The sequence below is a fragment of the Gnatocerus cornutus genome, unplaced genomic scaffold (genome assembly GCF_029298725.1).
Source record: "Gnatocerus cornutus isolate USDA-ARS CGAHR unplaced genomic scaffold, icGnaCorn1.1 Chromosome12, whole genome shotgun sequence".
NCBI classification, from domain to species: domain Eukaryota; kingdom Metazoa; phylum Arthropoda; class Insecta; order Coleoptera; family Tenebrionidae; genus Gnatocerus; species Gnatocerus cornutus.
In genome coordinates, this window is record NW_028275360.1 from 365620 (window position 1) to 379692 (window position 14073).

A 14073-nucleotide genomic window follows, 5' to 3' on the forward strand; every position below is an offset into this window, starting at 1 on the left:
GTTGATAACACTAATAATATGTTTTATTATGGTGAAAACAACACTAGCATCGCAATCCCAATTGGTAGCTATGAAGTGCAAGACATTGGTGAATACCTGCAGAAAGCCTTACTTTTAAATCAGAAAAACGGAGAAAAACCTATACATTTACAGTTGAAAGCAAATTTGAACACATTAAAATGTGAAATAAAATGTGATAGTGTTGTCGATTTTTCAAAAAAGAATTCCATAGCATCTTTGTTAGGATTTTCAAAAAGAAAACTTACAGCCGATAAACTACATGAATCAGATTTTCCTGTTGACATAATAAGGGTAAACTTAATTCGAATTGAGTGTACTTTTGTAAAAAATTCTTATTTAAATGGAGCTGCTGAACATATCATCTATGCGTTTTATCCTAAAGAACCTCCGGGTTATAAAATTATTGAAAAACCTGTAAACGTGATCTATCTACCAATTAACACAGATTTCACTAGAAACATAACTCTTAAAATAACAGATCAATTTGGTAAGTTGGTCAATTTCAGAAACGAGCTCATCACGACAACATTACATTTACGTAAATTAAATCAATAGTAAAACATATAAAAAATGGTGATTTGTTTTAATGTACCTATTAACAACAACAACAACAATAACGTGCAATATAAAAACGTTAGTAACGTTTCAAAAACGTTCATTCACAACAAGAACAGTGCTCCGCTAACACCTGAAAATCGAAAATTTCTACAATCGTTAGGACTGAGTGTGAAATAAAAAGTTATGGAGTTGTTAAATGTGACTCAAAAACCAACTATTGACAGTTCAATAACCAACTTGGAATGGCATTCATATCAAGCATATACAAACACTCCACTTAAGCATAACGATGAATGTCGAATTGGTATTCAACAACAGGAATTACTCACAGTGCCAGGATTAAGTGAACTTCATATTCAAGGAAGATTAGTAAAACATGATGATGAAAAACTTGTATACACCAAAGGAAAATTGGTGAATAACTTTGTTGCCCATCTATTTGAAGAAATTCGTTTTTTACTGGGAGGTGAATTAATTGATCGTGTAAAAACTCCTGGTATTACCAGTAGTTTGAAAGGTTATGTATCTTTTTTTTTTTTTTTTTTTTTTTTTTTTTTTTTTCCGAGGAGACCCTTTAAGAGCCGCACGCTGAGGTCTATTGACCCATTGTGTGCAATCCTCGTTTACGGGACGACCTATAAGAGCCCTGTTGTCTTTGCAAACGCCAGGATGCTCTTTATGGGTGCTTCCCGAATCTCAGATGGTTCCAAAATATGAAAATCCATATGTTCCTTCCTCAGTTCAGAAAGATTTGGACAGAGGCATAATATGTGTAGTGGAGTTTCCGTGTCCTCCATACACGCTCTACACATGTCGTCAGTCTTGAGACCGATTGTGTGCATGTGTTTGTTAAGGGGACAGTGTCCTGTGAACAGTCCCACTAATATTCTGAGGTCTTTCCTACAGAGTTTCAATAGTTCTTCACTGCGTTTTAAGTCTGGTCCATCAATGAATAGCCCAGACTGTCGCAGTTCAAGCTTTTGCCATTCCTCCCTGTGGAGTGATTCAATCCACTCTTTCAGGAGGTTTTTCTGGAGGGTTTTCGGAATTGGAAGAGCCGGCTCCGGTCCAAAGAAGCCCTTTGCAGAGCCTCTTTTGGCCAATCGGTTAGCCCTTTCATTCCCTTCGACCCCTGTGTGTCCTGGTATCCAGCAAAGCACAATTTGTTTGTTGCGCCTTGCCAGATTTTGCAGTGCTGTATGACATTCACTGACAAGTCTTGACGCATGTCTGCATGACTGCAGAGCTTTCAAGACTTCTTGGCTGTCAGTAAAGAAGCAGATGTGCTTATTAACAATAGCTCTCTGATTACATTCTGTAACACACTGTATCACAGCAAAGGTTTCTGTTTGAAACACACTGGTATAGATACCCAGTGATGTTGAGACACCGAAATCCGTGCCCCAAATAACAGCTCCAGAGCCTGAGCCCTCTTGTGAGACCGAGCCATCTGCATAACAGATGGTCCAGCCCCCCTGAGTTATGGCTCTTGTTCTTTCACTCCATTCTTCTCTTGAAGGTATTATCACTTCATATGAGTGATTGATCACAATAATGGGAGCCATACAATCTTCCCTCATCTTGAAGATGGGGTTGATGTCTGTCACAAGTTGGGCGATAGCCCAATGTCCTGTGCCCATTGTTGTATTTTTCCACTGCCCTGTACACCTTAACCTAAGGAATCCCGCCGCAGCTGACTCCTTCACTTTGAGGTGAAGGGGAGTAAGCCCCGTCAGTATTTCCATGGCCGATGTGGGAGTGGATTTCATCGCTCCTGTTATAGTAAGGCACGCTAATCTTTGAGCTTTAGCCAAAAGAGTTTTGGCCCAAAGCCTAGACGTCGCGCCCCACCAGACGATGGATCCATAGACTATCATTGGCCTTACTACACATGTGTACAGCCAATGCAATATTCTGGGAGTAATTCCCCATGTTTTCCCCACAGTCCTCCTGCACGCCCACAGGGCTGCTGTAGCTTTTCCAATTTTGTTTTGCACATGAGTTCTCCATGTGAGTCTAGAATCTAGGTGGATGCCTAGATACTTGACCACTGTTTGAACTTCTAGTGTCTTGCCAAAGAGTGTTGGGGCCACATATTGATCCTTTCTTCTCTTGGTAAAGATTACATGACTGGTTTTGTCAGGGTTTACAGATAGTCCTTGTCCTGTGCACCATTTCTCGACCAGCTTTAGAGCCCCTTGTGTGAGCTCTTTAGCCAAGTCAAGAAACTTGCCCTGAACAAGGATTACGATGTCATCAGCATAACCTTGCACATAGACCCCTTCCATGTGCAGTTTATGTATTAAGTCATCCACTACCAAGTTCCACAGAAGTGGAGATAAAACTCCTCCCTGTGGGCATCCTTGTGTAGCGGTGACCTTAACCCAACACTTACCAAGATTTGTGTTGATTGATCTGTTTGTCAACATGGCTAGGACCCATTTTATTAATGTTTGATTTCCCCCATGATTCCTTAGAGCTAATTCCATAGAGTCATAGGTTGCATTGTCAAATGCCCCCTCAATGTCTAGGAACGTTCCAAGAGTGTAATATCCTCCAGTTAGCCCTGATTCAATCTTCATTACGATTTGATGCAGAGCCGATTCTGTGGATTTGCCCATTTGATAGGCATGCTGGTTTGGATGTAGTGGCATATTGCACAGCAACTCCTCCCTAACATGTTTGTCTATCAGTCTTTCCATGGTTTTTAGTAAAAACGAGGAAAGGCTGATCGGTCTGTAGCTTTTAGCCTCGGCATATGTTGCACGCCCTGGCTTGGGTATAAAGATTACCCTGACTTCCCTCCAGCTACGTGGTATGTAGCCGAGTGCAAGACAGGCTCTGAATAGGTGCAGCAGTGGTGTGGTGAGCATATCTAGTCCCTTTTGTAAGAGAGCTGGAAATATCTCATCCAAACCTGCCGACTTGTAAGGCGCAAATGAATTTATGGCCCATTTTATCCTTTCGTGGGTGATGATTTTAGAAGCAAATCTCCACGCCTCCCGAGAGGTGGTGCATTTTCCAATGTTGATACTTTCTTCCTCCTTGGATTCCAAGGAGTTTGGAAAGTGAGTCTGTAGTAGGAGCCTCAGAGTATCCTCCTCGGAGACCGTGTAGTCCCCTGTTTGGGTTCTCAAACACCCCAGACTGACAGACTTGTCTTTTGATAGAACCTTCTGAAGTCTTGCTGCTTGCGGAAAGCTGTTAATCCGCTCACAGTAGTCTCTCCAGCTGTCCCTTTTCCTGCGGTTTACCTCAGATTTGAAGTCCCTTTGAGCCTTCTTATAAAGCTCCCAAGACTCGTTTGTTCCCGCAAGTCTTGCTCTATTCCAGAGTTTCCTTGCGGTTTTCCTTAGCTTACTAAGCTTTTCGGTCCACCAAGGGGCACTGTCAGTCTTACGAGATCTGCGAACAGAGCAGTTCTCTTTGTAGGACTCCACAATAGCCTCGCTTAGTACCTTGGACAGGGTCTCCGCTTCGTCGTTGCGACGGATTTTACAAGAGAGTCCTGAGACCCTGAGAGCTAGAGCCTCCTTGTAGGAGGCCCACTTTGTCGCCCTCGGGTCCCTGTACCCTTCTGTCTTCTTCAAATCTCTTTGGATGTCAAACCGGATGTATTGGTGGTCCGATAGACTTAGCTCCTCCGATACGTGCCAGTTTCTTATCTCATGCACCAAGTTTATTGAGCAAAGAGTAATATCAATTACCTCACTCCTCGTCTTTGTGACAAAGGTTGGTTTGTTGCCCTGGTTTAGAATATCTAAGCCAGTTGTGGCAAGATACTGCAACATGGCGTCTCCTCTGGGGTTGATGTCCGAGCTCCCCCACACTATGTGGTGCGAGTTGGCATCACATCCGACCACGAGAGGCAGGTTGCTTTTCTTGCAGAATTCAATTACCTCCATCAGCTCTCTGGATGGTGGTAAAGTAGGTGAATCATATGGTAAGTAGGCTGAGCACACTACAAATGGTCTCTGCCTACCCTCTCTCATGACTGTCACCCGGGCCGCTACCACATCTCGCGAACACAGGTCACTCAGAAGAAGTGCCTGTATTCCCGATGATATGAATAGACAAGCCCTTGGTTTGCAATCACTAGGACCTGTAAGCACAGTTCCTTTGTTATTGCACAGGCCCCTTACCCGCCCCCCTGTTAACCAGGGTTCCTGTAGAAGCCCAATGTCTATGCACCACGTGGTTACCTGCCTACTGAAGCAGGCACTGGCAGCCACACTATGGTGCAAATTGAGCTGCAGGAAGGAAAGTCGGTTCCTACTTAGGCCCCTGACCATCCTTCTCTGCTTTTTCCGAGGGTCCCGCTGAATCAGCGTTCCCCTCGTTAGCGGGTTCCGCCTCGCCAGCGGTCCCCGCTGCTTCATCCCTACCTAGCAGCCTTACGGTTGCCGGGTTGAAAATGAAGAATGCTCGGAAGTTATTCCTCCGTAGCATCTCTATTGATGGTTGCCACAGCCCAACCACCAACCGAGTTGAGCTAAAGCCCACTCGTTCAGAGCCGTAGATCACCCAACTACGCGCTCCTAGACCTGGATTCTGTGCATCAAGTAGGCCCAGTATCTGCTCTGGGGTCTGGGGAGGCCCCTGAGTGACCACTAGAGCCTTTCTTGGCTTAGGCAGGTCTGCTGAGGGTGTGTACCTCAGTTCCAAACCTTCGAGTTGTAGGTCCCGTATTACGAGCCCTAACCACTCTCTGGTTCGTTCATCCTGACACTCTGTGTGGATAGCCCCTTGCCGGAGCCTACCACTAACCAGGTGTGGGATGTGCCCATCCTCACTGGGCTGCTCAGACGCTCTCATGAGCGCCTCATACAACCTTTGTTGTATGGCTTCAAAATGAGCATTTGTGAGTTGCCTCGCAGGGAAGCCCTCAGGGTAAATGCTCATTTGAAGAGCCGGAGCCACCGTCGGAACAAAAGTGTCCGCCGGCTTAGCCCGTTTGGCGCGTTGACCCGCGCTGGGAGGGGTCCCGGTAGATTCCCGTCCCCTTTTGGAGCCGGTTATCTGCCCGGTTCTTGTTTTTTCAGAGGAGCCCTTGGGGTTAGGCCCCACGTATGGAGCCCTACCTTTTTTGGGTCCTTCTGGTTGTCTAGACGGTCCCGCTGAGCCCTGTCCAGCTTGAGAAGCTGCACGGTCCCTGCGAGCCCGTCTTTTTGCCGCACCACTGCGGTTTTTTTTAATTATTTTGAGGCGGTCCACGTCCCCGGCTAAGCTCGAGTCCGTGTCCCTGCCACTGCTAGAATTTGAATGTAAATCTTCGTCCATGAGTGTCCCACGAGTACCGGAGAAGGGAGGTCCGCTGCAGTAGAGCTCCGCATGCTGCAGTAAGAGGATTTGTGTACAACCGGAGGTCCTCTGGTATCCGGAGGTCACCGTTCAAGACTCACTGACGCAGAGCCATTCATCCCTTGAGCACGGTAGATCACACCTTGGGATTGCGTTGAGCTGTTCTTGGCTTCCATTCTCAACCGGGACCGTTCAGACATGGGTGCCCCTACCAGGAGCACGGCTCCCGTCCTAACCGACCCCAGAATCATTGAACTTACTGGGCCCTTTCACCACGTCGAGGTGACAGCTCGGTAGAAAGGGTTATGTATCTTACACACCAAACGAAAGTACTGCTTTGATGAATGCTGGTTGGTTTCCTGTTGATGACGTAAAACTTGTTGATAATACAACAGGACAATTTGATGTATGTTGGCCGCTTTCGATGATACTAGGTTTTGCTGAAGATTATAAAAAAATTGTGATAAATCTTCGTCAGGAACTCGTTTTAATTCGTTCAAATTCTGATTTAAACTGTATTATTGAAACAACAGGCCTTGAAAAAGCTCAAATTTTGATTGAAAAAATTACATGGAAAGTGCCTCATGTAACAGTATCTGATTATGAAAAGTTAAAAATATTAAACATAATCGATAAAAATATTCCTTTGGAGATTGTTCATCGAAAATGGGAACTTTTTACTTATTCACTTTTGCAAGAAAGTCATTCCTTTAATTGGGTGTTGAAAACCTCAACATTTCTACAAAAACCACGTTTCATCATTGTTGGATTTCAAACTGATCGAAGAAACAATTTGAAAAAGAATGCAAGCAATTTTGATCATTGCAATTTGAGAAACATGAAATTGTACTTAAATTCTCAAGCGTATCCATATGAAAATTTAAATTTGGATTATAAACACAACAAGTACGCTTTGGCATACAAAATGTACACACATTTTCAACAAGCTTATTATTTTAATAAAAAACCAGTTTGTGAACCATTATTAAATTTGGAAAAGTTCAAAAAGGTTGCTCCATTAATTGTCATTGATTGTTCATATCAAAACGAAGTAATTAAACAAACCACCATAGATGTTCGCTTGGAATTTGAAACTGAAGGAGATATAGATGCTAATACTGCAGCTTATTGTTTGATTCTGCATGAACAATTTATCACATATGAACCACTGACAGGTCATGTCCGTTTATTGTAAAAACATTTTATAAATTGAATTTTTGGAAAAATAAAAACATTAATTATCTGCTTATATTTTTATTCTAACCCATCGAAAAAGTTTTTTTCTGCATCGGGATGTTGACGATGATTGACGGGTTCCTTTCGTCGTCGATTCTTGCACTGCTTTTGAGAAGTTGAAGGAGCATTATTGATGACAACTACATCATCCATCAAATCTTCATCTTCTTCTTCGACTGGTGGCTCTATGTACACCCGTTTCTTTGGACTAGTTAGATTCTCCACTTCGTTGACATCTTCTTCAACGAGGTTGAATCTGAAGCGTCTCACAACGCTTTCCAAAATCTTGAATTCGGCTTCATTGTCTAATTTTGTGCGAATATATCTAATTGGTAAATTGCCAAATTTTCGTTTTAACGAACTGCCTCGAGGGCAATATTTAAGGGAAACAAACACTTTGTCTCCCAAACGTTTAATCTCGAGCACGCCATATCTGAACATACACCAAACACATGAGTCAAAAAATACTAAGAAAAAAATAATAAAAAAACTTACTGGAATAATTGCTTCATTACTACCGTAATATGCTCAGCAGGCAGATTTTCAGGATCTTCGCTAAACACTACAATAGTACATGGTGTGGTTGACATTTTGGTTGTGGTGTTGAGATTCAAACACTGATGAAGAAACAGAAAATTCTCGAAGCTTTTATAGTATGCAAACTAAAAAATCTTGATAATTTTTGTTACAAAATTGTAAGGTTAACTGATAAAAACATGCTAACAGAATTGATGAAAAAAAAAACACACCAATAAATATCAATTTTGCACTTACGCTGCATTAATTTGTTTTTGCAAAATATATGGAAAAACACACACCAGTTATCTTTATTTTGTTTAACATTTAAGAAATGCAAATGCTGCTTAAATTATTGGGAAAAACATCTTTATCAATAACTCGTGCATGCATTTTTAAAAAATGTTTGGGTATAAATAGGTGAAGATATGTTTCTGGAATTAAATTGTATTTTACATCAACTGTGAAAAGAAGCAAAATGTATCTACTTGACATACAAGGTTACCAACTCGGTACATGCTTTGTATGCAAAGAATTGGCAATTCTGGATGTCGACACCCAACAATACCAACACGCCTTCATCAAGTTTCCGGTCACAATCGAGATGTGCAGTGCTGCCTTCCAAAAACAGATTGACTACGCTACTGATCAAATACACGGGGTTGAATACTACTATGAAGATCCATCAACAATAAGGTATGAAAGCATCGAGAAATTTCTAAAGGACTTCATACAATACAATCCAAATCAAAAAGTCCATGTGGCAGTGAAAGGTCTGCAAAAGAAAAAATGGTTACAGCAATTTTTTCTGGATGAGGATATTGTCGACCTCGAAACTGATGGATGTCTTCCAGTAAACACCATGAAGACAATTTTTAAGTCCCACCACTGCTTAAAGCATAGTGAATACTTAAATTGTGCTTTAGAAAACATGCACAACTTATACATGTGGTATATGTATTGTAAAAAATTAAAATATATAAAATATAATTTTGGTTTTTTTTTAATGTTGCAAATGATTATCACATTCTAAAAATTACAGTTTTAGATAAAATTTGATAATTTGAATGTCAAAGGTTAATTTTCCAAAATGATAATTATTTGCAACTCTTGCAGTTTTAGATGATAAAAATGACACGTGCATGCTCTGATAATTTTTAAATTTTATAATATAAATACAGCTTCAATCATACTCAGTTTTCAATGTGTCTCTGCAGTTTACATTTCAAGTGTTGCTAGTGAAATTTCAAAGTAAGTACTTTTGCTAATATTATTCTTTTATTAATTCAAATTTTGTAAACAGACTCTAAAAGATGGCCAGTCAAAAGATTTTAGATGAAATCTCAACTTCTGCTGTTAACAAAATTGAAAAGGTTAGTGGATTAATTAAACATAAGAAAGAATTTCTAAAATATATAACTTGGCTCAGAAAAACCATTTTATTACATAAGAGATGTTTAAAAAATAAATTAAATTGTGTAAAAAATTTTGCAAAAATTGAATCAAATTTAACTATTTTAAAGGATTATTTACTAATCTTAAAACAAAAAATACATAGTGTAAAGTATTTAAAATCTAAAAAGTTAATTTGGCAAGATGTTGACTCTTGTTTTAAAAGTAGAATTAAAACGGGTATGATAACAAATTTTTCTTTGAAAGATCCAAAAAAATTTCTCTTAAAATGCTTTAGAATATTTTCAAGACGAATTTTACATGAATTGAAAAGGTCGTTATTAAAAGTAAATGTAATTTTTGTTGGAGTCTTTATAAAACCTCACACTCACGAGACAACTCATAAATTTTTTTCTACTCCAAATATGGTAATTGATAAAAGTACAGATTTGAAAAATTGGTTCAAAATTAATGTTTATGAAAAAATTTTGTTACAACTAGAAGAGTTTCAAGAAAGGGACAGTGGGTGGGCTCTAAAAGAAATTTTACATCTGAAAGTTAATATAAATAAATATAATCCGATCAGTGTTGGTATTTCAACATATGTTGATTTACCTGATTTTGTTAAAAATACTAAAAGTGTAGTCAATATCAAGAACAATGACCAATTTTGCTTCTTATGGGCTGTTGTTTGTGCTTTATATCCTGTAAAAACAATAAAAAATGTTTCACGTGTAACATCTTATCCACATTTTAGTTTGGTGTTAAAATTCAACAATATAAGATTTCCCATTGCTCTTGAAGATATTCCAAAATTTGAAAAAATGAATCAGTTGGCAATAAATGTCTTTACTATTTTGAATAAAAAGAAAAAAATACTCCCTTTGCTGTTGAGTAAAAGTGAAATTTCACCTAAAATTAATTTACTTATGATAACAAAAGATACTGATAATGATGATGATGATGATGATGAACTTTCTAATAAATGTTTATTTCATTTTGCTTACATTAAAAATTTAGCACGATTAACAAGTTATCAAATGGGTAATATTAAAAATAAAAAGTGGGTTTGTGAAAGATGTTTAAATCATTTTTCTACTCAAAATATAGTTAATGATCATATGCGAAATTGTTCAGTGTTAAACGAAACTAAAATAAAACTTCCCTCTAAAGATAAAAGTATTCTAAAATTTAAAAATTATAAAAATAAACTGATGGTGCCTTTCGTTATTTACGCTGATTTGGAGTGTCTACTGATAAACTATAAAGATTTAAACAAAACAAACACTTGTGAGAAGTATCAAAAACATAAACCGTTTAGTATTGCATTTTATTTAAAATGTTCCTATGACGATTCATTATCAAGATTTCATACCTATACCGGTAAAAATTGTTCAGTATGGTTTGTACATGAATTAAAAAAGATTTCAAATGAATTGGAAACAATTTTTTCTCACCCATGTAAAATGAAATCATTATCTGTTGAAGAAGAGCAAAATTTCTTATTAGCAATGAAATGTCATATTTGTTGTAAAGCATTTTTAAACGATGATAATGAGAGAAAAGTGAAAGATCATTGTCATTTAACAGGAAAGTTCAGAGGTGCTGCTCATAACTCATGTAACCTAAAATTTCAAGATATGAATACTATTCCAGTAATTTTTCATAATTTATCTGGTTATGATAGTCATTTTATAATTAAAGCTTTAAGTACAGAAATTGATGGACACATTGATCTATTACCAATTAATAAAGAAAAATATATTTCGTTTACTAAATACATTCTCAACAGTAAAATTAAATTTAGATTTTTAGATTCATACAGATTTATGCCAAGTAGTATTGATAAATTATCCACATATTTAAATGATGAGCAAAAAATTATTATACGGAAATTTTATAAAGATGATTTAAAATTTAATTTAGTCACTCGCAAAGGTCTTTCCTTATGAGTATCTTGATTGTTGGGAAAAATTGCAAGAGAATAGTTTACCATCTATGCAAAAGTTTTTTAGTCATGTGTCTAATACTGAGATTTCTGGTGCCGATTATGAACATGCTTGTACGGTTTGGCAAGTATTTGAAATTAACACTCTTCAAGAGTATGCTGAATTGTATTTAAAAACTGACGTTTTACTTTTGGCTGATATATTTGAAAATTTTAGATCTACTTGTATGAAAACATATGAATTAGATAGTCGTCACTATTGTACAGCTCCAGGATTATCTTTTGATAGTATGTTAAAAATCACAAACGTTGAATTAACTTTATTAACTGATGTTGATATGATAATGTTTTTTGAACGAGGTATTCGAGGAGGAGTTTCACAATGTTCGAATAGATACGGGCAAGCAAACAATAAATATATGGGTGAAGCTTATAATCCTAATAAACCATCAACTTACCTTATGTATTTTGATATCAACAATCTTTATGGAGCTGCAATGAGTTATTCATTGCCTATGGGTGATTTTCAATGGATTAGTGGTCCAGATATTTATAAAATTGATTTTAACACACTATACGATGATGATTGTGAAATTGGATACATTTTTGAAGTAGATCTTGAATATCCACCAACACTATTTGATTTGCATAAAGACTTACCTTTATGTTCTGAGCATTTAGTTCCACCAATTCCACCAAAGTTCCACCAAAGGACGATACGGTGCAAATTGGTATATTTCACAACCAAACTTTCATAGTTGTACAATATTTAGTAAAAATATGATTTTAATTGAAATGAAACGGTTGGAAATTACATTTAATAAACCTATCTACGTGGGAATGTCAATTTTAGATATATCAAAAACTTTTTTGTACGACTTTCATTACAATTACATTTTATCAAAATTTGGAACTAATGTAAAATTATTATATACTGATACAGATGGTTTGATTTACTTATTTAACGATGATGATATCTATGCACATATAAAAAAGGATATTCATAAATTTGATACGTCAGATTACCCACTGAATAATATTTATAACATTCCACAAAAAAATAAAAAAGTGTTAGGCCTTATGAAGGATGAGAACTGTGGTCGAATTATGACTCATTTTATTGGTCTACGATCGAAAATGTACTCAATTAAAGTTTTATATGATAACGCTGACAAACAAAAACGTCTTGAAAATATGCAACGAGAAAAGTCAAGTAAACGGAAAATTTATAATTTTATTGCAAATTTTGGAATTATAAAAAAGGCTAAAGGTATAAAAACATCTGCTCTTAAATTAATTACTTTTGATGATTATTTTGAATGTTTGTTTAATAATCAAAAATTAGATGTTACTCAAAATGTTATCCAATCACAAAAGCATACAGTTTTTACCTTGAAACAAACAAAGTTGGCTTTAAGTGGTTCGGATGATAAAAGATTAGTAAATAATATGAGCACAGACACTTTACCTTGGGGATATTTGTATTAATTTAAATTCTTTCAATTTTATTTTAATTTATTAACACTTTCAATTTAAAAGTTTAACAGTCTGAGATCTAAATGGGACACAGTTTTTGTAGACGTCAATCGTTTTGATAAGGATATAACTGAAAAGGCTGTAAAAAGAAGAATTGTTCCTACACCCATCCAAAGCAGCAACAACAACAACAACGACCAAGGAACTGTGTACTGTCACAACTGTGATTGTTTTTTTTGTTTTTGTGATTATTCAATTGAAGTACATAGTGAAGAAGTAGTAGTAGAGACTAAAAAAAGTAAACTGTCTGGTGGTGGTGATAACATTTTGAACTTGTTGTATTGTACTGAAGACTCAACATGGTTAAAACTAGCATAACTTATGAACAAGCCACAAAGGAGCGTATAAACAATTTTTTTAAAAGACGATTTTATTTATATCAGGAAACCAGATACTTAGTTGAGTTGGGTAGGAATCCACGACAATTAAGCAAAAATGATGTTAATAGAGTTGTTGCAAAATCGATTTTACCAAAAACACTTAAGCAAAAGTTTAAAGAAACGTTTAATTTACCAAACGAAATTGAAGAGTCTGACTATGATTCAGAAGAAACAATTGCTGAAGATGGATAAATCGTTTTAAAATGTTTTGTTTTTTTTCTTTTTAGATTTTACCACATCATATTAAGTATATTAGTAAACGATTTTATGGTGATTCCTGTGAGGGAACAAAATCAAATCCGTTTCACCAAGTTTTGACTGTTGTGCAAGAACAATTAAATTTGTATAGTAGTAGTACTAGAAGATGTTTTGTAGCAGGTGGTTTTGCCGCTTGCATGTTAGATAAGACTAATCATTTTAGTGATGTAGATATATTTGTTGAAGGCACACAAGATGATGCTCCTCAGTCTGTTGATACAGTAATACGCTTTTATAATCAATATGTTGGTATCAAAACAGAACAACACTCATTTTTTTCATACTATAAAGTCTATAAAAATATTGTTTTTAACATTATTTGGATTGGAAACTATCCAGAAATTTCAAATTTCGAATTATTTGTATTTAAAATTATAAATACATTTGACATGGACTTTTGTAAAAGTGCCTTATATTTAGAAAATAATAATTGGTACAAAATAAATTTTGCTGTAGCAAATTATAGAATAACTAGCAACCGTAATGAAGAACATAATAAGCGTAGGTTGAACAAATATCTCAACCGCAAAAAATCTGATAAATTTAACGTAAATTCCTTAGCTTTACTTAGTTTTAAAGCAGCAGCATGTCACATATAGTCTGCTTGTTTAAACCGCAACTTGTTAATTTGTAACCATAATCTGTTATGTATTGTTAGAGGCAACATGCCTGTACCTGTTCAATTCAAATGTCCAAAATGTCAAGGTGAAACCACCGAGCAAGGGGCAATGTGTACTATATGCCTTTATGTAAAATATATCCAAATGTTATATAAAGAGAAACACCCTAAATACTAATATGTAAATTTACGTTAAATAAAAAAAAAAAAGTTAAAAAACTTGAATATTTATTTGTTCCTTTCAGAAATCCAAACAACAACTGAAAAATCTTTTGAGACGGAAAAGAAAACAGACCGAATCTTTGCTC

The 14073-nt window shown here is 36.5% G+C and overlaps 3 protein-coding genes across 3 annotated transcripts; 2 read left to right on the top strand and 1 right to left on the bottom strand.

The window, feature by feature from the left end:
- Nucleotides 1-6078: 6078 nt before the first annotated feature.
- Nucleotides 6079-7075, top strand: LOC148166815 (uncharacterized). Its single transcript, XM_088048419.1, has 2 exons — nt 6079-6173; nt 6211-7075. The coding sequence occupies exons 1-2, from the start codon at nt 6079-6081 to the stop codon at nt 7073-7075; spliced, it is 960 nt and encodes a 319-aa protein (XP_087904545.1).
- Nucleotides 7076-7118: 43 nt separating this feature from the next.
- LOC148166816 (uncharacterized) lies at nt 7119-7723 on the bottom strand. The gene is made up of 2 exons (XM_088048418.1): nt 7612-7723; nt 7119-7549 (listed from the first exon to the last, which is right to left on the bottom strand). Exons 1-2 carry the CDS (start codon nt 7704-7706, stop codon nt 7135-7137), a joined length of 510 nt encoding a protein of 169 aa, XP_087904544.1. The 5' UTR covers nt 7707-7723; the 3' UTR covers nt 7119-7134.
- Nucleotides 7724-8945: 1222 nt separating this feature from the next.
- LOC148166817 (uncharacterized) lies at nt 8946-13867 on the top strand. Its single transcript, XM_088048413.1, has 2 exons — nt 8946-9005; nt 13116-13867. Exons 1-2 carry the CDS (start codon nt 8946-8948, stop codon nt 13743-13745), a joined length of 690 nt encoding a protein of 229 aa, XP_087904539.1. The 3' UTR covers nt 13746-13867.
- Nucleotides 13868-14073: the final 206 nt, after the last annotated feature.